A 26460-nucleotide genomic window follows, 5' to 3' on the forward strand; every position below is an offset into this window, starting at 1 on the left:
TGTTGTGATCAATTGAAAAGCTAGTAAACATACTTGTTAGACACACTATTTGGACCTGAGCTTGAAGTAGTAGCGGTAGCTGCCCCCTTGCTCCTCTTGGCACCAGAAGAAGAAGAAGAAGATTTTCTCTTCCTTTTCTTGTGTGTAGCATTGACCACTACCTCATTGTGTGGGAACACCATCTGGGATGGAGTAGCAACCATAATGCTAGTCTCTGTGTTACAGCTTGCTGCTGTTTTTTAGCCTTTTCTTTGGAAGACCCTTGCATAGGAAAAGTTACATTAGTTAACTAAGTTATTGAAGCTGTACATGTATCTACACAGTAATTTAGTTACATAGTTTACCTTTCAGCCTCCATTGTAGCTATATCTTCTGGATTTCCATTCTTGAAAGTGTACCAGTGATGGCTTAACTCATGACAGATGGGGCACTCATGTTTCTTTGCCCTCTTTTTGCTGTTGTCTCCCTCAAGTGATGATTTCATCCTATTCTTCCTTCTACCTCCTCTGGACCTAAGATAGGGAGGGTGCATGAAAAAGCCATGAGTAGCTTTGGGCCACATGCATTTGTCAGGAATACAAGGGATGGAACCCTCATATGCTGCTCTGAATTTGTTGACAGAGAAGTAATCATCCACATGGTCTTCCAATTTTTCACCAAAAATTGAAGTAATGTAGGCTATTGAATGCTTGCATGGGATTCCCGACCCATGCCAAACCCTACAGGAACAAGTTCTGTCAGGTAGGCTAACCACAAACCTGAAGCCACTACCTCCCTTAGCACACAGTTCTGCCACACCATCAGGGGAGGCTGTGATCACTTCAAGGTCTAGGTTGTAACTGTCTTTCCTTAGCTTCTGCAGGATGTGATGCAGAATCTTTCCCTCCAACTTCTTGGCTACCTTCTTCCTATGGCTCCATTTGATCAAAATCTTTTGTCTTATAGTGTCCAGCAAGTCATCCAGGTGCTTTACCTTCTCAGGGTTGATCCAATTATTGAATGACTCAGCCAAATTATTAGTCACATAATCAACCTTTGACAATGTCTTGTACTGGCTCCTAGTCCAAAGTTTCTTATGAGTTTTTTGCAGATACTTCATTGCCCCAGGTTTGGCTACAACCATTGCTTGATAGTGCTTCTCAAACATGTAAGGGCTCCATGAATATGAAGAAGCCCACAAGTGTTCATCAAATACATTTCCACTGTACCTCTTCTTGAAATTATGTACTAAGTGATACATACACTATCTATGTTCAACATTTGGAAAAACTTCAATAAACCCATTCATGACTGCTTGGCCACAATCTGTGCAGAATGTCAAGCCCTCTGGGGTGCCTATTGCTTCCTTCAACCTCTCCATGAACCACACCCAATTCTCATTGGTTTCTGAGTCAATTACACCAATAGTTACTAGATACATCTAGTTGTGCCCATCTAATGCACAAGCAATGCACAACTGTCCCCTAAACCTTCCTGTTAAAAATGTGCTATCTACTGCAAGATATGGTCTACAACCTCTATGAAATCCATCAACACATGGTTTCAGTGCAAAGAATAGCCTATTGAACCTGATCTTATTGTTGATTGTGTGATTATCAATGACAAGAAATGATCCAGGACTTGATTCTTCTAACTGGGCCTTAAGCCTATACAGGTTATCAAAACTTTTGCCCTAAGACCCATAAATCTTATCTATGACAAGATTTTTACCTTTATAAACTCTCTTGTAGGGCACCACAATTTTATGTGCATCCTTCAACCTCCTTTGTAGTTCTGTTGCACCTAGAGTTTCATCTTCCTTTAGCCAATCAATCACCTGACTGCACACCTAGAACTATGTTACTCCTACACAGATTCCTTGCCTCCTAGTGCTCTAACACTCATGAGGGTAGGGGCTTCTTTTCACCTGCAAAACAGTCAAGTAATGCACTAATTACAAGCCACACAATGCAAGAAAAACAGGGAGCAGTCAATGAAAACAATGTACTAACATATTACCTTAATAGTGTGCCCATCCCTTAGAGTTGAGGCATAAAGTCTCCACCTGTAGCCCCTAGCTCTGAGGATTGGGAGGAGGTGGGGGTATTGGGGACCAAAGTTAATATACAACCCTTCCTCATCAACACCCACATGTTCATTCATTGGGTTTGGGTTAGCCAGGTATTCAGGTTTAGCAGATTGAGTGTGTGTGGCATGGCTTGGTTCTGCTAAGCTTGGACAAGCAATTGAAGGGGCGAATGGGGGATCAACAGAGTTCATAGTGCTACCAGAATCCCAATAAGGAATCACAGGGGGCTCACTACTTGGGCTATGATACGCAACAGTCAACAAGCAGCATTTCAAAGCCTTATGTTTTGCAAACATTTCAACCAAATCTTGGTCTGTGCAGACTTGGATGTTCACTTTACTATCCATGCAGAAATAAAACAATCTCAATATGTCATCATAGTTATGAGGATACTTGTCGACAACTTCAGCAACCAGGTCTGTGAAGTTAGTGCGGTTAGCATCCACGACTTTGTTCAACGAAAACCACTATGCATGAGAACTGGGAGCAACAATCTGGATTTCTAAGTTGTAGCTACTTTCTGCGTCCATCCTACAGATGAACAAGGAGCACGCAATCAACACTACAAACACGGGGCACAAACGTAGGGCACTAAATACAAATCAACACTATAAACACGGGGCACCACGAAACCAAGGGGGGAAGAAGTGAACTCACTCGTCCGAAAGCCAATCTGGTCGCTCGCCCACACCCTATCCTCTGGATCCACGCTTCACTACCCCATGCGCCACCAAAAGCACGGAGGATTCGTCGTATTCTCTCCCAACCATCGCTACAACCTTCGCTGCCGAATCCGCCGCCACTAGGGTTTCTCTGCCGCTAGGGTTAGGGAACTGAGGGAGTCGAGCGAGAAGATAGAGTGAGAGACCGAGCGAGATGTCAGTCAATATCAATCAACACAGCCTCCACATATTCCCGTGACTAAAACGGCAACATGGACATTTTTCCTGCCTGGTGCCACATGTATGAGCTGCCAAACAGTCAAAACCAAATAGAATGGAGATGGAATGGTGTGTTGGATAAAAGAATTTAGCGTCATGGCACCAGGATTCATGTGAACTTTTTAGTAACATGTAGGAATAGAGCATCTTTCATGATGGCACAGAGGGAAAAGGCTCAAGTTGCATGCATGCACCTCCATCCACTATGCATGACGACTGACTGACTGATTCGTGTATAGTATATAACACACGTTGGTCCTTAGCAAAAGGATAGTAGTAGAAGACTAGTATGCGTACGACGCAACACAAACTCGTAGAATTTTCAATCGATGACTTGGCAGGGAATTTTCGAGTACGCTTGCATTGTGATGTGATGGCTCAGTTTAAGCAGGGAGGAGAAAAGAAAACAAATATCCATCGATCGCCCCAACAAGTCTATTGGCTGGTGGTGGACTCATTTGAGCATTTGAGCTCTAGTCTTCTCTGCTGCCATCGTCTAACCTAAACATCATCTCTCAAACTTTTGCTACATAGCTAGTACAGTAGCTAGCTAATGACAAACCCCCTATAGAAAGCAAGCATCTCCACTGTGTTGTTCGCCATGTATAGGCGGGCGGACGACGTCGGCTCTGCATCAATATGAGCGTGTGTGTGTGTTTCCCCACCGAACCTATTAGGAAGTAACTGCATCCTTGGCTTCTCGCTCTCCTAGCTCTGCCTTAGGAGTGGTCAGGAAGTAAGCCCGTTTAACTTCTTGGAGCTAGCTGTGTCATTTACCCGATGAACTGGCTTAACTTTTTTTGGAGCTGTGTCATTTGCCTAATGAGGTGTGTTTGCCTCCAACCTTTCCACCTTAGGAATGTCATTGCTCAACAATATAATAGACCCTATATGTGGTCATGCATAGTATAAGGCCAGTCTCTCAATAAGAGTTTCGTAGCTCTGTGTCGGATATCGATATTAGGGATATCCAAAGCAAGGAAGTTAGCGCCCACGCTGACTTTCCCGGATGGCTTGAGACGTATTAAAAGGTCTCGCCCGACCCTAAGGCCGCAGGCTCCATCACCCGACCCCTTGGGTGCGGGCTCCGTCATGTCTGACCCCAAGGATGCAGTTTCTGTCTCGTCCGACCTTAAGGCCACGGGCTCTGTCTCGCCCGACCCCTTGGGTGCGGACTCCGTCTCGCCCGACCTCAAGGACGTGGGTTCCGTCTCGTCCGACGGGGACTCATACCGCCGCCAACCACTCCAGGTCCAAGCTATGGGCCTGGGTCAAAACTCTAACGCTAGGGAAGAGGCTAGCACGCCTCGATGTAACCCGTGGCCATGATGACCATACCTAGGGATTCACATCAAGAATAGTGTCGGACATGTCGGTGCTATTCTACCAAATCCTCGTACGGATGCTGACAGGCGTGTCAGTTCACCATGACGTCTGCTGGGACGGAGTGGAACGCCATGACCGGCAGATGACGCCTACGCATGGTGCTAGTGATGAATAGGGCCATGAGATGGAGCTATACCTGTTGACATTTATAGGATCAGCGAGACTCGTATGAAGGAGAAGAAGGACCCGACAACCCTAGAAGCCTTCTTCTCTCTCTCGTTCTTCTCCTTTTCCTCCTCTATAACCTGCGCTTTCCCTTCGCCTATAAAAGGGGAAGCAGGGTGCCCCACGCTGGGAGATCGGAACACAAGAGCACGACACGAGCACATGACTGAGCGGCAAGCGAGCTCTCAGCACCCGTTCACTCCTTCCACTAGAGACTTAGGATCCATTCCCGATCTTGCCTGTTTGTAATCCCTACTGCAAACCAAGTGCCGGTAACACAAGTAGCAGTGAACTGGATGTAGGGACGTTTCGTCCGAACCCGTATAAACCCTTGTGTCCTCTGAGCACACCATCCGAGCCAGACGCGCAAATACAAATTTATTCGTCGGTGGTCTGAAAACACCAACAATTGGTGCGCTAGGTAGGGGCTTTTTGCACATCTCGACATCCACATCAGGCCTCGGATGGCTAGTCATGGCGTCAGCTGGGTCCTGGGTGCACACATGCGCTTCGGGAACCTGAACTTCATCATTACGATGGAGGGAGAGTTGACGTAGGTTCCCGCCACCGTCCAACCTCTCCACTCTGCTGGCCTCAACACGATCGCCGAAGCACTTGTGGAGTTGCAACTGCATGCACAGGAGGCCTGCGCCCCTAGGAGCGACCAACTCCTCGACTTCAATTATGGGAGGCTAGAGTGCTAGCTCAGCGCCTACTTGGGACCCCGACCGTCCTGGGAGGACCTACGCCACCTCACCTTCTCGTTCGCCAATGTCATGACGTAGCTTGCCAAAGAAGAGCCACTCTCCTCGGAAGAGCCACTCTATTCGGTCTACGCAACGTCGTAAAGACCGTTGGCCACCTTATGGCGCAGCGCACACGCCCATCCCCTATGAACGACAAGTTCATCGGGATACATCATGGAATCTTTCCACGACCTTCTCATGGAAGAATCGGAGTCGCCCTCTGGCTCTGACTCTAGCAGGGGGAGCCATCACCCCTCATGAGAATGTTTCATGGTAGGTACCTGTGGGGGGTACGACCCCGGATACCCACGGCAGGTCACATGGGCTATGCCTCCAGGGGCGGTCTAGCCCGCAAGAAGGAGCCTTGGGGGGCACGATTCTGCTCGGCGACCCCCGCAAGGCATGGAGAGGATATCCTAAAGATGTTACGAGATCTGATAGGATATATACGATCCCATGTTTCTTGTAATCTGTTATTACTTTCCAGTTATCTCTCAGATCTAACCGACTTGTAACCTTGCCCCCCAGACCATATAAGGCGGGCATGGACCCCCTACGAATTGACAGAAAATCATACGATAGCTAATGCAAACCAACAGACCACAGGAGTAAGGTATTACGTCGTACCGATGGCCTGAACCTGTATAACTCGTGTGTCTCTGTTGCCTTCTTGTTCTTGATTACACGTACCTCTGCCGATCAATCTACCATCGCGGGGTGCCCCTCGGTGGACTGCTGACGATAATCTGTCGACAGTTGGCGTGCCAGGTAGGGGTGTGCGTGCTGTTTCCTTGCTGAACAAGATGGTTTTTTCTGTAGGCTCTTCGTCCCTCCCGCAGCTTGGCCAGATCTTCACGGTCGGATCCATCACGTGGGTCATCAACGCCGATGGAGTTGGAGAGCTTTTCGAGCCGGTGCAGATCCGTTCTGCACCGACCACCCTCGCACCTACAACCACAGATCCAATCTCGGAACCACTTCCAGGATCGACTCCATCAGCCACCCGCCGCTCGCTTCCTTGCTACCAGAGGAGGCATGTCAACAATGACGATCTGATCGAATCTATCGATCGGGTCGGCCTAAAACTCGTCGATTGCCTCTCCATTGCTGAGTCGGCTCTGGACACCCTTGTTCAGCACTGAGCACCCTCCGATCCCGATCTGTCGACGTTCAATGCTCGGCAGACTCCAGCGCTCGTCGCCCTGCCCTTCGGGCTCGCCAACACCGCAGCTACATATCATGACGGCCTGAGGGGCAAATTCGCCGGCCAGCTCGCCGACCAGCTTCCACCAACCGTCAACATGCTGCATGCCGGCCGGGGTCTCGGAGCATCTCTCCAAACTATCCTCGAGGAAAATCCGGACTCCGAATCTCAAGGGTCCACCAAGCCCCTCGCCGAGACCTTCACCAAGCAACCTCCTCTCTTGCCTTTCCGGGGTGGTGCAATCTTCAACGTCAGTATCGACAGCCCCCCTCGGAACGGCGAAACAGAGGAGGAACGCGCCGCCCATGAAAACAGGAATGCCAACTACGCGCAACGGCGTGATAACGAACGTGCCATTGCGATGGCCGAGGCCGCTCGTGATAACCAGTTTGATTCACAAGGAAGGCCCCTCCATCGCAACCTCAATGAAGAATTCCTCCGCGTTGACGGCCACGACGTTTTCAAGACTCCGAGCGCAAATCTGGCCGTGGCCACCAATGAACTTGCTCACCTCCCGCAGACACCCGAGCTCGCCAAGGTCGCCGCTATGCTTAAAGCGGCACACTGTCAAGTTAACGAGGGAGGGGCTACCCCAACAGACGACCTCAACGACGAGGTCGAGGGGGACGCAGGGGCCCTACCTTGCTTATGGGTAGAGCAGTTGAGGGCATGACACCAAGAGCTCGAAAAAGCACGACTCCATCTCGAGCAGGAACACGCAGAGCTCGAGCGCCACGGAGACGGTGGCCGTGCACTCGCCGTGGCCCACGACGTGAACCGGAGGATCATCGAGGATGACAAAGCCCTCCCACACTTCACCCGGGCAAGCCAAAATATCGCTGACATGGCGGCCTTGCTCCAAGGGCTTTCAAGGCCCACGACACCCGAGGATCATTGGGCTCATCGTAAGATTCGCACGCTACTCGAGCATGCGGTGGCGCAGCAGGCCAAGAGCTCGCTGTCCCGATGACGCGAGCTCGGTGCCAGCCAGCGCGCGCCCTCAGAATGACCCAACAGGGACGTGTCAGTCCACCAGGCACAGCGAGGCGGCAGGCCATGCGTCGTGGCCCCGGTGCATGACTGTCTTGGCCTCCACCATGATGCGCGCGACACCTTGGATGCCCACAGACATGCCTATGGCAATGAGAGGGAGGAGGCTAGCCGCGGCTACCACCCACGTTGCGGTGGATACTACGACATCGACGAGGACCGAAGCACGAGCCCTGACTTGTCCCGACACATCCTCAACGCCGTCTTCACACCGCCGTACGGACCGGCGACTAATATACCGAAATACTTTGGGGAAACAAACCCCGAGCTGTGGCTCGAGGATTATCGGCTTGCTTGCCAAGCCGGTGGAGCGGATAGTGATAATTTCATTATCCGCAACCTTCCATTGTTCCTGGCCGATTCGGCGTGAACGTGGTTGGAACACCTTCCGCCCAACCAAATCCAAAGTTGGGCGGACCTAAAAGAAATCTTCGTGGAAAACTTCTAGGGCACATACGCGCGTCCTGGGAACCCATGGGATATCAAAAACTGCTGATAGAAGTCCGGAGAAACTCTTCGTGGGTACATCCGGTGCTTCTCCTGGTAGTGCAACGAGCTGCCTGACATCGCCGACGCTGATGTCATAGGAGCTTTCCTGTCTGGGACCACCTACGAGTCTCTGGTTCACAAGTTGGGATGTAAGCGCTCGTGAGTCTCTGGTTCACAAGCTGGGATATAAGGGCCTGAGGAGGGGCAGCACAGGCACGGCCGACCTAGGGAGGGGTGGCGCGGGCACGGCCGACCTAGGGAGGGGCGGTGCGGGCGCGGCCAGGTGCACGGCCCACTCGGGGACGAAGGAGCTCGTCGTGGGTGAGGGCGTGGCGAGCGCCGTGAAGGAGCTCGAGCAGCCGGCCGTGGAGAAGACAGCAATGAGGGCGTGGAGGAAGAGCAGGAGGAGTCCGTGGTCGGATCTTGCCAGGGCGCCCGCAGCTGGATCTTGCCAGCCCCGCCGGGCGGAGGTGGCCATGGCCCGCGTGGCCCGCCGACGCGGCCGGAATGGCGGCCGGAGCTCGCTAGGGCACAGGCCCGGTGTCCCTCCGGCGCAGCCATGGCGCGGCCGGAGCTCCCAGAGAGCGGCGGAGTTTTTTTCCACGGGAGAGAGAAAGGTGCGGGAGGAAAAAGAGAAAAAAAAAAAGAACGAAGGGGTACGTTTGTGTAATCAGTGGTAGTGGTGGGTAATGTTTCCCAAATCCACCAAACTCAGTTGGGTGAAGCACCCCCTGAGGAGATCCACCAAAATGGTGAACCTAGCCTTCAGATCTACCATTTTGCTGAATCCAAATTTGGTGGATCTAGAGTGTTTGGAATTTTTTTGGTGGATCCAACCTCTTGAATCTGGATCTGGTGAATCGGAATCCCTACAAAAGAGGCCCTTAGCGCCTTAATTTTGTTCGTCCTCGCTTGTCATTTCCGCGTGCATGCCATCGCCAGCAGGTCGTGATAACATCCTGAGTGTAAGAACGACACATTGCTTTTCAGTTCCAGCAAAGAAAAAGAGAGAGAAACAAATATAATGGCTCACTACGTACCGGCGCACTACTACACTTGAAGTCTTGAGTACTTGAGAGATAACCAGCACCTGCAGTGGGGGTTGGTGGCGTATGTCGATGGAATGGAATGGAGTGGAGTTGAGTGAGAACAGAGATGGACGAGACTCTCAAGGTCCAGTTGTTCAGATCAATTAGGTTTACTAAATTCGTCTCTCGCCTTATTACCTATAAGCCATGCATTTTGGCTTCAACCTTTCCGTCTCAGGAATGTCAGCCTATGTGATGCCATAGAGAGATTTATTAGCTTACATGTTTATCGAGTAGATTAGAGCCAACTGAAGAAGGCACTACATATAGAGAGACGTGTCTAAGCGCTCACATCTTTTTCTATGTTCAGTAAGCTTAGTTTATTCTTCTACGGCTGATTTTTTTTAATCCACGCTCATCTTCGACCTTTTCAATATTATAAATAAAAGGAAGAAGATGGAAGACAAAACCATCCTGTGGAACACGATGAATTGCCCAACAACTGGGCGGTCATGTATGGTATATTCTTTTCTTTGTAAATTACGAGCCAAGTGCCAGCCGGGTCAATTGCGTGAACCAAGCATAATCTTTTTAGTTACTGATATATGAATTATCCTAATCCATGGCAACGCTGGAAGGTGGTGTATTTACCAACGGATGGAAGGTGGTGTATTTACCGTTGCGAAGGAGCATTCACTTCAATCATCCATCATAATATTATAATCCGCTATGTGTGAGACTGACTGGCTAATTTGTACAATTACACGTACTAGTGTACTAGCTGAGCCCCTTGCTCGCTATAAGCCGGGATGACGTTTGGCTCCGCATCACCGTGAACTTCTAAAGTTGAACTTGTCAGCAACTCCGGCCCTTCGTGTCAAATAAATCTAAACTTCTAAAGTTGTTGTAAGTTGAATTTCTATAAGGTTGATCAACTTTACATGAAAAATATCAACCTTATAACACCAGATAAATATATTATAAAAACACATATTATGATATATTCCATGACAATAACTTTGTATCATAAAAATTGCTATTATTTCAGTTATAAATTTGGTGCCCTTGGTGGCTTCGTGGAAGAGGATCGAGCACCTGCATGCGCTCTTGGTGTTCTTTGGTGGAACCATAAACGAAGGACAAAATGGGTTAGGTTGATCCAAAACCCCGAAAAAATTTACTGGGTAGAGGGGGTCAGCGTGCGTTTGGGCCAACCAATTGTGACCCACTTGCATGCTGGTACACAAATGCAGGAGTCCTGGTCGGATTAGTTACTTGAGCGGGCTAGTTTTAGTTAGACCAGGCCACCTTGCTTTGTTTTCTGGATGTGGTAATGGCCTAATGGGTGAGCTAAGCATAGTTTCTTTTCAAACGACATATACATAAATTGCTCCTAATCCGGAGCAAGGGCTGGAAGGTGCACGTTGACGCTGACAGTACGTGCAAGGACAATCAACCAAAGATTAGACTTGACTACCGCCGTGAAATTTTCTCAAAGGCGATCGACCGAGAAACCGTTTGTGAAGTTGCATGGGCCTTTTCTCTGCGTGCCATTATAAAAGGTGTTCCATTCATACGTATCACTAAAAAGTTTACATGGATCCTAGTGCCATGACGTTAAACTCTTTCGTCCAATACGCCATTCTGTCCAGTTTTACTCCTAATGGTGGCTAACGGCGCAGCCAAATGACTTAGATGCCCTTAGGCTTGAGAGGCTCTGTGAACTAGTTGGTTTGCTTCTGTGCCATTTCCAGGCCAGCCCCTGGCCAAGCGTTTTGGCGCCAAAGCCAGGGTTGTTGGCACCAACTGAGCCCCAGGGCTTCTCCTCCTATATATAGGTCCTCAGCCCTATCTGTGCGTGTGAGTAGTCATGGATGAATGGATGTATGGATGGATGGATGAATGAATGAATCAATGTTGAATGATGAATATAAAGATTGTTCATTTGTCTAGAATCCAACAACATATGAGAACAATTAGAGTACTGCAACAGTAAACAAACATTCATCACATAACAACAGCTACCTTACTGTTTTTCATCACATAGATTTCATGGCACCAACATGTCACCAACATTCATCACATAGTAGCTAAGTTATTGGTTTTCATTTACAGCTAAGTACTGTCATACCATCATAGAACATTCATCACAGAGCAAAAGAACAGTCGTGCCATCACATAGCAGGTGTTTTTCTAGAACCATATCTCCAAAAGAACATTGAGCAGGCACCTTTCACTGCAGCTGGAGCTTCTTCTTGCTTTTGGTATTTGAAGTAGGGCTGGCTGGGCAGGCTGCTACAACTTGGAGATTCTTTGGTGTAAGCTTCTTGGTGATCCCTATCTTCCTCCTTGGTGAAGCCTGGGGCAGCATAGTCTCCAGTGGCTCTATCTCTATTGTAATAGAGTCTTCAAGGAAAGGGGCCAGGTGCACAGTTTGGATTGGAACTTGGTCATTGGAACTAGTTCCAGACCTTGTGACAAAAAGGCAGAGTGTGATTTAGCATTAGCAGTCATAATAGAAGTTTTGTGATCAATTGAAAAGCTAGTAAACATACCTGTTAGACACATTGTTTGGACCTGACCTTGAAGTAGTAGCGGTAGCTGCCCCCTTGCTCTTCTTGGCACCAGAAGAAGAAGAAGAAGAAGATCTTCTCTTCCTTTTCTTGTGTGTAGCATTGACCACAACCTCATTGTGTGGGAACACCATCTGGGATGGAGTAGCAACCATAATGCTAGTCTCTATGTTACAGCTTGCTGCTGTTTTTTTAGCCTTTTCTTTGGAAGACCCCTGCATAGGAAAAGTTACATTAGTTAACTAAGTTATTGAAGCTGTACATGTATATGCAAAGTAATTTAGTTACATAGTTTACCTTTCTGCCTCGATTGCAGCTATATCTTCTGGATTCCCATTCTTGAAAGTGTACTAGTGATGCCCTAACTCATGATAGATGGGGCACTCAGGTTTCTTTGCCCTCTTTTTGCTGTTGCCTCCCTTAAGTGATGATTTCATCCTATTCTTCCTTCTACCTCCTGTGGACCTAAGACAGGGAGGGTGCATGAAACAGCCATGAGTAGCTTTGGGCCACATGCTTTTGTCAGGAATACAAGGGATGGAACCCTCATATGCTGCTCTGAATTTGTTGACAGAGAAGTAATCATCCACACAGTCTTCCAGTTTTTCACCAGGAATTGAAGTAATGTAGGCTATTGCATGCTTGCATGGGATTCCTGACCCCTACCAAACCCTACAGGAATAGGTTCTGTCAGGTAGGCTGACCACAAACCTGAAGCCACTACCTCCCTTAGCACATAGTTCTGCCACACCATAAGGGGAGGCTGTGATCACTTCAATGTCCAGGTTGTAACTGTCTTCCCTTAGCTTCTATAGGATGTGATGCATAATCTTTCCCTCCAACTTCTTGGCTACCTTCTTCATATGGTTCCATTTGATCAAAATATTTTGTCTTATAGTGTCCAGCAAGTCATCTAGGTGCTTTACCTTTTCAGGGTTGATCCAATTATTGAATGACTCAGCCAAATTATTAGTCACATAATCAACCTTTGACAATGTCTTGTATTGGCTCCTTTTCCAAAGTTTCTTATGAGTTTCTTGTAGATACTTTATTGCCTCAGGTTTGGCTACAGCCATTGCTTGATAGTGCTTCTCAAACATGTAAGGGCTCCATGAATATGAAGAAGCCCACAAGTGTTCATCAAATACATTCCCACTGTACCTCTTCTTGAAATTATGTACTAAGTGATACATACATTATCTATGTTCAGCATTTGGAAAAACTTCACTAAACCCATTCATGACTGCTTGGCCACAATCTGTGCAGAATGTCAAGCCCTCTGGGGTGCCTATTGCTTCCTTCAACCTCTCCATGAACCACACCCAATTCTCATTGGTTTCGAAGTCAATTACACCAACAGTTACTAGATACATCCAGTTGTGCCCATCTAATGCACAAGCAATGCACAACTGTCCCCTAAACCTTTCTGTTAAAAATGTGCTACCTACTGCAAGATATGGTCTACAGCCTCTAAGAAATCCATCAACACATGGTTTCAGTGCAAAGAATAGCCTATTGAACCTGATCTTATTGTTGATTGTGTGATTATCAATGACAAGAAATGATCCAGGACTTGATTCTTCTAACTGGGCCTTAAGCCTATGCAGATTATCAAAACTTTTGCCCTAAGGCCCATAAATCTTATCCATGACAAGATTTTTACCTTTATAAACTCTCTTGTAGGGCACCATAATTTTGTGTGCATCCTTCAACCTCCTTTGCGGTTCTGTTGCACCTAGAGTTCCATCTTCCTTCAGCCAATCAATCACCTGACTGCACACCCAAAACTGTGTTACCCCTACAGAGATTCCTTGCCTCCTAGTGCTTTGACACTCATGAGGGTAGGGGTTCCTTTTCACCTGCAAAACAGTCAAGTAATGCACTTATTAAAAGCCACACAATGCAAGAAAAACAGGGAGCAGTCAATGAAAACAATGTACTAACATATTACCTTAATAGTGTGCCCATCCCTTAGAGTTGAGGCATAAAGTCTCCACTTGCAGCCCTTGGCTCTGAGGATTGGGAGGAGGTGGGGGGTATTGGGGACCAAGGTCAATATACAACCCTTCCTCATCAACACCCACATGCTCATTCATTGGGTTTGGGTTAGCCAAGTATTCAGGTTCAGCAGATTGAGTGTGTGTGGCATGGCTTGGTTCTGCTAAGCTTGGACAAGCAATTGAAGGGGTGAATGGGGGATCAACAGAGTTCACAGTGCTACCATAATCCCAATCAGGAATCACAGGGGGGCTCACTACTTGGGCTATGATACGCAACAGTCAACAAGCAACATTTGGAAGCCTTATGTTTTGCAAACATTTCAACCAAATCTTGGTCTGTGCAGACTTGGATGTTCACTTTACTATCCATGCAGAAATAAAACAATCTCAATATGTCATCATAGTTATGAGTATACTTGTCGACAACTTCAGCAACCAGGTCTGTGAAGTTAGTGCGGTTAGCATCCACGACTTTGTTCAACGAAAACCACTACGCACGAGAACTGGGAGCAACAATCCAGATTTCTAAGTTGTAGCTACTTTCTGCGTCCATCCTACAGATGAACAAGGAGCACGCAATCAACACTACAAACACAGGGCACAAACGCAGGGCACTAAATACCAATCAACACTATAAACACGGGGCACCACGAAACCAAGGGAGGAAGCAGTAAATTCACTCATCCGAAAGCCAATCCGGTCGCTCGCCCACACCCTATCCTCTGGATCCACGCTCCACTACCCCATGCGCCGCCACATGCATGGAGGATTCGTCGTCTTCTCTCCCAGTCGCTGCTACAGCCTCCGCTGTCGGATCCGTGGCCACTAGTGTTTCTCTGCTGCTAGGGTTAGGGAACTGAGGGAGTCGAGCGAGAAGAGAGAGTGAGAGACCGAGGGAGATGTCAGTCAATATCAGTCAACACAGCCTCCACATATTCCCATGACTGAAACGGCAACATGGACATTTTTCCTGCCTGGTGCCACATGTATGAGCTGTCAAACGGTCAAAACCAAACAGAATGGAGATGAAATGACGTGTTGGACAAAAGAATTTAGTGTCATTGTACCAGGATTCATGTGAACTTTTTGGTAACACACCGGAATAGAGCATCTCTCATGATGGCACACAGGGAAAAGGCTCAAAAGTTGCATTCATGCAGCTCCATCCGCTGTGTGTGACGACTGACTGATTGACTGATTCGTGTATAGTATATAACGCACGTTGGCCCTTAGCAAAAGGATAGCAGTAGAAGACTAGTATGTGTACGACGCAACACAAACTCGTAGTAGAATTTTCGATCGACGACTTGGCAGGGAACTTTCGAGTACACGTACGCTTGCATTGTGATGTGACGGCTCAGTTTAAGCAGGGAGGAGAAAAGAAAACAAATATCCATTAATCTCCCCAACAAGTCTATTGGCTGGTGGTGGACTCATTTGAGCATTTGAGCTCTAGTCTTCTCTGCTGCCATCATCTCTCAAACTTTTGCTACCTAGCTAGTACAGTAGCTGGCTAATGACAAACCCCCTATAGAAAGCAAGCATCTCCGCCGTGTTGTTCGCCATGTATAGGCGGGCAGACGACGTCGGCTCTACATCACTGTGAGCGTGTGTGTGTGTGTTTTTCCCCCACCGAACCTATCAGGAAGTAACTGCATCCTTGGCTTCTCGCTCTCCTAGATCTGCCTTAGGAGTGGTCAGGTAGTAAGCCCGTTTAACTTCTTGGAGCTAGCTGTGTCATTTGCCGGATGAACTGGCTTAACTTTTTTGGAGCTGTGTCATTTGCCTGATGAGGTGTGTCTGCCTCCAACCTTTCTACCTCAGGAATGTCACACCTGTGGCATAGAGAGATTTTTTTATCCATCTCTATCTGGTAAGCTTAATTATTTTGTTCTTTTGGCCGCTGAATATTTTTAATCCACTCATCTTCTTCCTTTTTCAAGATTAAATAAAAAAGAAGATGGAAGACAAACTCACGGTTCTATGGAACACGATGAACAGCTCAACAATATAATAGACCCTCTATGTGGTTATGCACAGTATAAGGCTAGTCTCAATAGGAGTTTCGTAACTCTGTGTCGGGTATCGATATTAGGGATACCCAAAGCAAGGAAGTTAGCGCCCACGCTGACTTTCCCAGATGGCTCAAGACGTATTAAATGGTCTCGCCCGACCCCAAGGCCGTGGGCTCCGTCTTGCCCGACCTCAAGGACGCGGGCTCCGTCTCGCCTGACCCCTTGGGTGCGGGCTCCGTCACATCCGACCCCAAGGACGCGGTTTTCGTCTCGCCCGACCTCGAGGCCGCGAGCTCCGTCTCGCCCGACCCCTTGGGTGCGGACTCCGTCTCGCCCTACCTCGAGGACGCAGGTTCCGTTTCGTCCGACGGGGACCCATACCACCACCAACCACTCTAGGTCCAAGCTATGGGCCTGGGTCAAAACTCTGACGCTAGGGAAGAGGCTGGCACACCTCGATGTAACCCGTGGCCATGATGGACCATACCTAGGGATTCACATCAAGAACAGTGTTGGACGTGCCGGTGCTGTTCTGCCTAATCCTCGTACGGATGCTGACAGGCGCGTCAGTTCAATACGACGTCCACCGGGACGGAGTGGAACGCCATGACCGACAGATGACGCATGCGCATGGTGCCAGTGACGAATAGGGCCGCGAGATGGACCTATCCCTATTGACATCTACAGGATCAGCGGGACCCGCATGAAGGAGAAGAAGGACTCAGCAACCCTAGAGGCCTTCTCTCTCTCATTCTTCTCCTTTTCCTCCTCTGTAACCCGCGTTTTCCCTTCACCTATAAAAGGGGAAGCAGGGTGCCCCACGCTGGGAGATCGGAACACAAGAGCACGACACGAGCACACGACTGAGCGGCAAGCGAGCTCTCAGCACTCATTCACTCCTTCCACCAGAGACTTGGGATCCGTTCCCGATCTCGCCTGTTTGTAACCCCTACTGCAAACCAAGTGCCGATAACACGAGCAACAGTGAACTGGACGTAGGGACGTTTTGTCCGAACCAGTATAAACCCTTGTGTCCTTTTAGCACACCATCCGAGCCAGACGCACAAATACAAATTTATTCGTCGGTGGTCCGAAAACACCGACAATTGGTGCGCCAGGTAGGGGCTTTTTGCATGTCTCGACATCCACATCAGGCCTCGGATGGCTAGTCATAGCGTCCGCTGGGTCCCGGGTGCGCACATGCGCTTCAGGAACCTGGACTTCATCGTTATGACGGAGGAAGAGTTGGCGTAGGTTCCCGCCGCCATCCAACCTCTCAACTCTACTGGCCTCAACATGATCGCCGAGGCGTTTGTGGAGTTGCAGCTGCACGCACAGGAGGCCTGCGCCCCCGGGAGCGACCAGCTCCTCGACTTCGATTATGGGAGGCTAGAGCGCTAGCTCAGCGCCTTCTTGGGACCTCGACCGTCCTGGGAGGACCTACGCCGCCTCACCTTCTTGTTTGCCAATGTCATGACATAGCTTGCCAAAGAAGAGCCACTCTCCTCGGAATACCTCATCCGGAGCACCCCGATAGCGCTCCTGTTCGGTCTGTGCAACGTCGCAAAGACCGTTGGCCACCTTATGGCGTAGCGCACGACCCCATCCCCTACGAACGACGGGTTCATCAGGATGACCGAATACATCATGGAATCTTTCCACGACCTTCTCACGGAAGAATCGGAGTCACCCTCCGGCTCTGACTCCAACAGGGGAGCCATCACCCCTCGTGAGAATGTTTCATGGTAGGTACCCCCGAGGGATACATCAAAAGCATCCACGAGGGAGGGGCTACCCTAACAAATGACCTCGACGACGAGGTCGAGGGGGATGTAGGGGCTCCACCTCGCTTGCGGGTAGAGCAGCTGATGGCACGACACCAAGAGCTCGAAGAAGCACGACTCTAGCTCGAGCAGGAACATGTGGAGCTCGAGCGAGAGCTCGAGCGCCATGGAGACGGTGGTCGTGCATGCACCGTGGCCCACGACGTGAACTAGAGGATCATCGAGGACGACGAAGCCCTCCCACACTTCACCTGAGCAAGCTAGAATATCGCTGACATGGTGGCCTTGCTCCGAGGGCTTTCAAGGCCCATGACACCCAAGGATCGTTGGGCTCATCATGAGATTCGCATGCTACTCGAGCGTGCGGTGGCACAGCAGGCCGAGAGCTCGCTGTCCTGACGACGCGAGCTCGGTGCCAGTCAGCACGCACCCTCAGAGCGCCCGATAGGGACGTGTCAGTCCACCAGGCACAGCGAGGCGGCAGGCCACGCGTTGTGGCCCTAGTGCATGAGTGTCTTGGCCTCCACTGTGATGCGCGCGACACCTTAGATGCCCGCAGACATGCCTACAGCAATGAGAGGGAGGAGGCTAGCCGCAGCTACCACCCATGTCATGGCGGACACTATGACAGCGACGAGGACCGAAGCCCGAGCCCCGACTTGTCGAGACCTCAGGCCTTTGGCCGACACATCCTCAACGCCGTCTTCACACCACCGTATCGACCGCTGACTAATATCCTGAAATACTCTAGGGAAACAAACCCCGGACTGTGGCTCGAGGATTATCGGCTTGCTTGCCAAGCTGGTGGAGCGGATAGTGACAATTTCATTTCCGCAACCTTCCATTGTTCCTGGCCGATTCGGTACGAACGTTGTTGGAACACCTTCCGCCCAACCGAATCCAAAGTTGGGCGGACCTAAAAGAAATCTTCGTGTGAAACTTCCAGGGCACATACGCGCGTCCTGGGAACCCATGGGATATCAAAAACTGCTGACAGAAGTTCGGAGAAACTCTTCGTGGGTACATCTGGTGCTTCTCCCGGTAGTGCAACGAGCTGCTCGACATCGTCGACGCCGATGTCATAGGAGCTTTCCTGTCTAGGACCACCTGCGAGTCTCTGGTTCACAAGCTGGGATGTAAGCGCCCGCGAGTCTCAGGTTCACAAGCTGGGATATAAGGGCCTGAGGAGGGGCAGCACAGGCGCGACCGGCCTAGGGAGGGGGTGGCGCGGGCACGACCGTCCTAGGGAGGGGTGGTGCGGGCACGGCCAGGTGCGCGGCCCACTCGGGGACGAAGGAGCTCGTCGTGGGTGAGGGCGTGGCGGGCGCCGTGAAGGAGCTCGAGCAGCCGGCCGTGGAGAAGACAGCAATGAGGGCGTGGAGGAAGAGCAGGAGGAGTCCATGGTCGGATCTTGCCAGGGCGCCCGTAGCAGGATCTTGCCAGCCCCGCCGGGCGAAGGTGGCCATGGCCCGCCGGCGCGGCCAGGGAATGGCGGCAGGAGCTCGCTAGGGCACAGGCCCGGTGTCCCTCCGGCGGAGCCATGGCGCGGCCGGAGCTCCCAGAGAGCGGCGGAGTTTTTTTCCACGGGAGAGAGAAAGGTGCGGGAGGAAAAAGAGAAAAAAAGAACGAAGAGGTACGTTTGTGTAATCAGCGGTAGTGGTGGGTAATTTTTTCCAAATCCACCAAACTCAGTTGGGTGGAGCACCCCCTGAGGAGATCCACCAAAATGATGAACCTAGCCTTCAGATCCACCATTTTGCTGAATCCGAATTTGGTGGATCTAGAGTGTTTGGGAAATTTTTGGTGGATCCAACCTCTTGAATCTGAATCTGGTGAATCGGAATCTCTACAAAAGAGGCCCTTAGCGCCTTAATTTTGTTCGTCCTCGCTCGTCATTTCCGCGTGCATGCCATCGCCAGCAGGTCGTGATAAAATCCTGAGTGTAAGAACGACACGTTGCTTTTCAGTTCCAGCAAAGAAAAAGAGAGAGAAACGAATATAATGGCTCACTACGTATCGGCGCACTACTACACTTGAAGTCTTGAGTACCTTGATGAGAGATAACCTAGCACCAGCAGTGGGGCTTGGTTGCGTATGTCGATGGAATGGAACGGAGTGGAGTTGAGTGAGAACAGAGATGGACGAGACTCTCTAGGTCCAGTTGTTCAGATACGAAAAATCTGAGGGCAAAGGTCTTTTTGACAATGTTGTGCTACAGTAGCACATGTGCTAATGACAGATCAATTAGGTTTACTAAATTTGTCTCGTGGATTACTGATGTATTACATAATTTATTTTTTTATTAGTATACGAACACCCCATACAACATCTTCACGTGACATTCCCTAAATTCAAGGAGTCCTGAGAAAAGAAAACGAATCCATGGGTCGATCCATCGCCTCAGGTCTATTGGCTGGTGTGGTGGAAATCTGTCGTGTCATTTGACCATTTCAGCAGTGCTAGTAGGCTTCTGCAACTGTCCACACAAACTTTTGTTACCTACTCGTAGTAAGTACAGCTGGCTAATGATAAACCCCCTGTACAAGCAGGATGACGTCGGCTTTGCATCACCGTGAGCTGCCTGATGAAGTCCTGCGTAATTTCCAGTGCAGTTTCACAATTTATTGATCAATGCATGTTATCTTCTTCCTCTCTCTCTCTCCTTATTACCTGAAAGCCATGCATTTTGGCTTCAACCTTTCCGTCTCAGGAATGTCATCCTATGTGATGCCATAGAGAGATTTATTAGCTTACATGTTTATCGAGTAGATTAGAGCCAACTGAAGAAGGCACTACATATAGAGAGACGTGTCTAAGCGCTCACAGCTTTTTCTATGTTCAGTAAGCTTAGTTTATTCTTCTACGGCTGATTTTTTTTTTAATCCACGCTCATCTTCGACCTTTTCAATATTATAAATAAAAGGAAGAAGATGGAAGACAAACCCATCCTGTGGAACACGATGAATTGCCCAACAACTGTGCGGTCATGCATGGTATATTCTTTTCTTTGTAAATTACGAGCCAAGTGCCAGCCGGATCAATTGCGTGAACCAAGCATAATCTTTTTAGTTACTGATACATGAATTATCCTAATCCATGCATGGCAACGCTGGAAGGTGGTGTATGTACCAACGGATGGAGCAGTTTAACCTCGATCGAGAAACCGTTGCGAAGGAGCATCCACTTCAATCATCCATCATAATATTATTATCCGCTATGTGTGAGACTGACTGGCTGATTTAATTTGTACAATTACACTAGTGTATGACGCACGTTTGCACAAGGATATATATACTTATGCTTAACGCTTGTGATGGTTTAGTTTATAGAGAGTAGAAAAGAAAAGAAATCCCCCCAAGTCTCTTGGTTGGTGGGAATTTGTCGTGTCATTTGACCATTTGAGATTTTGACTCTTGTAGCATCTAACCTACCCGTCATACAAATAACAAATCTTTGTTTCCTACTAGCTAGCTAATTTTTCGCGATGGGGGTTTAGCCCCTTTTTCGTACTAGCTGGCTAATGATAAGCCCCTTGCTCGCTATAAGCCGGGATGACGTTTGGCTCCGCATCACCGTGAACTTCTAAAGTTGAACTTGTCAGCAACTCCGGCCCTTCGACTCAAATAAATCTAAACTTCTAAAGTTGTTGTAAGTTGAATTTCTATAAGGTTGATCAACTTTACATGAAAAATATCAACCTTATAACACCAGATAAATATATTATAAAAACACATATTATGATATATTCCATGACAATAACTTTGTATCATAAAAATTGCTATTATTTCTGTTATAAATTTGGTGCCCTTGGTGGCTTCGTCGAAGAGGATCGAGCACCTGCATGCGCTCTTGGTGTTCTTTGGTGGAACCATAAACAAAGGACAAAATGGGTTAGGTTGACCCAAAACCCCGAAAAAATTTACTGGATAGAGTGGGTCAGCGTGCGTTTGGGCCAACCGATTGTGACCCACTTGCATGCTGGTACACAAATGCAGGAGTCCTGGTTGGATTAGTTACTTGAGCGGGCTAGTTCTAGTTAGACCAGGCCACCTTGCTTTGTTTTCTGGATACGGTGAGCTAAGCATAGTTTCTTTTTAACTGATATATACATAAATTGCTCCTAATCCGGAGCAAGGGCTGGAAGGTGCACGCTGACGCTGGCAGTACGGGCAAGGACAATCAACCAAAGATTAGACTTGACTACCGCCGTGAAATTTTCTCAAAGGCGATCGACCGAGAAACCGTTTGCGAAGTTGCATGGGCCTTTTCCCCGTGTGCCATTATAAAAGACGTTTCATTTCTACGTACCATTAAAAAGTTTACATGGATTCTGGTGCCTTGACGCTAAACTCTTTTGTCCAACACATCATTCCGCGCAGTTTTGCTCCTAACGGTGGATAACAGCGCAGCCAAATGACTTAGATGCCCTTAGGCTTGAGAGGCTATGTGAACTAGTTGGTTTGCTTCTGTGCCATTCCTAGGCTAGCCCCAAGCCGAGCGTTTTGGTGCCAAAGTCAGGGTTGTTGGCGCCAACTGAGCCCCTGGACTTCTCCTCCTATATATAGGTCCTCAGCCCTTTCTGTGTGTGTGAGTAGTCATGGATGAATGGATGTATGGATGGATGGATGAATGAATCAATCAATGTTGAATGATGAATATGAAGATTGTTCATTTGTCCAGAATGCAACAACATATGAGAACAATTAGAGTACTGCAACAGTAAACAAACATTCATCACATAACAGTAGCTACCTTACTGTTTTTCATTACAAAGGTTTCATGGTACCAACATGTCACCAACATTCATCACATAGCAGCTAAGTTATTGGTTTTCATCTACAGCGAAGTATTGTCCTACCATCACAGAACATTCATCACAGAGCAAAAGAATAGTCGTGCCATCACATAGCAGGTGTTTTTCTAGAACCACATCACCAAAAGAACATTGAGCAGGCATCTTTCACTGGAGCTGGAGCTTCTTCTTGCTTCTGGTATTTGAAGCAGGGCTGGCTGGGCTGGATGCTGCAACTTGGAGCTTCTTCGGTGTAAGCTTCTTCTTGATCCCTATCTTCCTCCTTAGTGAAGCCTAGGGCAGCACAGTCTTCGATGGCTCTGTCTCAATTGTAATGGAGTCTTCATGGAAAGGGGCCACGTGCACAGTTTGGATTGGAACTTGGTCATTGGAACCAGTTCTAGACCTTGTGGCAAAAAGACAGAGTATGCTTTAGCATTAGCAGTCATAATAGAAGTGCTGTGATCAATTGAAGAGCTGATAAACATACCTGTTAGACACACTGTTTGGACCTGAGCTTGAAGTAGTAGTGGTAGCTGCCCCCTTGCTCTTCTTGGCACCAGAAGAAGAAGAAGATTTTCTCTTCCTTTTCTTGTGTTCAGCATTGATCACAACCTCATTGTGCGGGAACATCATCTGGGATGGAGTAGCAACCACAATGCTAGTCTTTGTGTTACAGCTTGCTACTTTTTTCAGCCTTTTCTTTGGAGACCCCTGCATAGAAAAAGTTACATTAGTTAATTAAGTTATTGAAGTTGTACATGTATCTGCAAAGTAATTTAGTTACATAGTTTACCTTTCAACCTCCATTGCAGCTATATCTTATGGATTCCTATTCTTGCAAGTGTTTCTTTGCCCTCATCTTGCTGCTGCCTCCCTCAAGTGATGATTTCATCCTATTCTTCCTTCTACCTCCTGTGGACCTAAGACAGGGAGGGTGCATGAAAAAGCCATGAGTAGCTTTGGGCCACATGCTTTTGTTAGGAATACAAGGGATGGAACCCTCATATGCTGCTCTGAATTTGTTGACAAAGAAGTAATCGTCCACATGGTCTTCCAATTTTTCACCAAAAATTGAAGTAATGTAGGCTATTGCATGCTTGCATGGGATTCCTGACCCCTGCCAAACCCTACAGGAACAAGTTCTGTCCAAGTTGTAACTATCTTCCCTTAGCTTTTGTAGGGTGTGAGGCTGAATCTTTTCCACCAACTTCTTGGCTACCTTCTTCCTATGGTTCCATTTGATCAAAATCTTCTGTCCTATAGTGTCCAGCAAGTTATCGACGTGCTTTACCTTCTTAGGCTTAATCCAATAATTGAATGACTCAGCCAAATTATTAGTCACATAATCAACCTTTGACAATGTTCTGTACTGGCTCCTAGTCCAAAGTTTCTTATGAGTTTCTTGCAGATACTTCATTGCCTTAGGTTTGGCTGCAGCCATTGCTTAATAGTGCTTCTCAAACATGTAAGGGCTCCATGAATATGAAGAAGCCCACAAGTGATCATCAAATACCTTCCCACTGTACCTCTTCTTGAAATTCTGTACTAAGCGATACATACACTCTCTATGTTCAGCATTTGGAAAAACTTCACTAATCCCATTCATAACTGCTTGACCACAATCTGTGTAGAATGTTAAGCCCTCTAGGGTGCCTACTACTTCCTTCAACCTATCCATGAACCACACCCAATTCTCATTGGTTTCTGAGTCAATTACACGAACAGCTACTGGATACATCCAGTTGTGCTCATCTACTGCACAAGCAATGCACAATTGTCCCATAAACCTTCCTGTTAAAAATGTGCTATCTACTGCAAGATATAGTCTACAGCCTCTAAGAAATCCATCAACACATGGTTTCAGTGCAAAGAATAGCCTATTGAACCTGATCTTATTGTTGATTGTGTGATTATTAATGACAAGAAATGATCCAGGACTTGATTCTTCTAAATGGGCCTTCAGCCTATACAGGTTATCAAAACTTTTGCCCCAAGGCCCATAAATCTTATCCATGACAAGATTTTTACCTTTATAAACTCTCTTGTAGGGCACCACAATTTTGTGTGCATCCTTCAACATCCTTTGTAGTTCTGTTGCACCTAGAGTTCCATCTTCCTTCAGCCAATCAATCACCTGACTGCACACCCAGGACTGTGTTACCCCTACACAGACTCCTTGCCTCCTAGTGCTCTGACACTCATGAGGGTAGGGGTTCCTTTTCACCTACAAAACAGTCAAGTAATGCACTTATTACAAGCCACACAATGCAAGAAAAACAGGGAGCAGTCAATGAAAACAATGTACTAACATATTACCTTAATAGTGTGCCCATCCCTTAGAGTTGAGGCATAAAGTCTCCACCTGCAGCCCCTGGCTCTGAGGATTGGGAGGAGGTGGGGGTATTGGGGACCAAAGTTAATATACAACCCTTCCTCATCAACACCCACATGTTCATTCATTGGGTTTGGGTTAGCCAGGTATTCAGGTTCAGCAGATTGAGTGTGTGTGGCATGGCTTGGTTATGCTAAGCTTGGACAAGCAATTGAAGGGGTGAATGGGGTTCAATAGAGTTCACGGTGCTACCAGAATGCCAATCAGGAATCACAGGGGGCTCACTACTTGGGCTATGATATGCAACAGTCAACAAGTAGCATTTGGAAGCCTTATGTTTTGCAAACATTTCAACCAAATCTTAGTTAGTGCAGACTTGGATGTTCACTTTACTATCCATGCAGAAATAAAATAATCTCACTACATCACCGTAGTCATGAGGATACTTGTCGATAACTTTAGCAACCAGGTCTGTGAAGTTAGTGCGGTCAGCATCCACGACTTTGTTCAACGAAAACCACCACGCACGAGAACTGGGAGCAACAATCTGGATTTCTAAGTTGTAGCTACTTTCTACGTCCGTCCTATAGATGAACAAGGAGCACGCAATCAACACTACAAACACGGGACACAAACGCAGGGCACTAAATACCAATCAACACTACTGAAAGAATCAAGATGCCCAAGAGGGGGGTGAATTGGGCTAATTTTAAAATTCTTTGCAATAATTAAACCCTACAGTTAGCCCAATTAACCCCTTATGCCTAGAAAGTGTTTCTATTGATCTACCGCACAAAAGTTTAGCAAACTATGTTCCAATCCTACTCTAGCATGGCAATTCTATGAATGTAAATGACAAGAATTGAATTGCTCAAAGTAAAGAGAGAAGGAGGAACGCGGCAATGTTTTGCCGAGGTATTGGAGAGTCGCCACTCCCCACTAGTACTAGCTGGATCACCCGCATAAGGGTGTAGCTCCCCCTTGATCCGCGCAAGGATCAAGTGCTCTCTATGGGTTGATTCTTTGACACTCCGTCGCGGTGAATCACCCACAACCGCTCACAACTCGAGTTGGGTTATCCACAAGCTCCGCCGGATGGTCACCAAACTCTTAATCGCCACCAAGCCATCTAGGTGATGGTGATTACCAAGAGTAACAAGCATGAACTCACACTTGACCATGACAAGCCAAATGAGAAGGGTGGATGCACACTTTGCTACTCTTGCTTTCACTAATGAGGGCTCTCTTTGGGATTCTCAAATCTCAATCACCTCAGAAGGACCTTGCTCTTCTTGGCACTCTCAAGGGTGTTTCTTAGATGTTGGAATGAGCAAAAGTACCTCCACACATGAATGGAGGAAGTATTTATACACACGGCTGAAAAACGAACCATTATGTGCCTCTGCGGGGTGACCGGACGCTCCGATCATGTTGACTGGACGCTCCGGTCAGTTCTCCCCGAACTCTAGTGTTTAAGTTGTGACCGGATGCTGACGTTGGACAGCATCCGGTCAGCACTGACCAGATGCGTCCGGTCACGATTTTCCCTCTCTGGAACCTTACTGGAGTCGACCGGACGCTGGGACTCAGCGTACAGTCACTCACCTCTCAGCGTCCGGTCGCACCAGACAAAATCACCTTGATCAAGTGAATTGACCAGACTTTACGCCAGCGTTCGATCAGCATTTGACCCTCTATTCACTTCCAACTCTCGATCATACGTGAATGAAGTTTGCTCCAATGGATCTAAGGGCTTTTTAGGAGCTACCTAGTGCTAGATTTAGCAAGTGTGCACCACACCTAACAAACTAGACTCACCTCGGTCAAGCTACCCATCCATACCCCCCTTAATAGTATGGCCAAAGGAAAAACAAAGTCCTAAAC

The 26460-nt window shown here is 48.0% G+C and overlaps 1 protein-coding gene across 1 annotated transcript; it reads right to left on the reverse strand.

Moving 5' to 3' along the window:
* Window positions 1-23688: 23688 nt before the first annotated feature.
* Window positions 23689-24324, reverse strand: LOC136526594 (uncharacterized). The gene has a single exon (XM_066519212.1). The coding sequence runs from the start codon at window positions 24322-24324 to the stop codon at window positions 23689-23691; it is 636 nt and encodes a 211-aa protein (XP_066375309.1).
* Window positions 24325-26460: the final 2136 nt, after the last annotated feature.

This window comes from Miscanthus floridulus, chromosome 19 (genome assembly GCF_019320115.1).
Source record: "Miscanthus floridulus cultivar M001 chromosome 19, ASM1932011v1, whole genome shotgun sequence".
NCBI classification, from domain to species: Eukaryota; Viridiplantae; Streptophyta; class Magnoliopsida; order Poales; family Poaceae; genus Miscanthus; species Miscanthus floridulus.

Coding starts and splice junctions, on each gene's coding strand:
- LOC136526594 (XM_066519212.1), bottom strand. CDS start 24,324: ATGTTGAAGGATGCACACAAAATTGTGGTGCCCTACAAGAGAGTTTAT.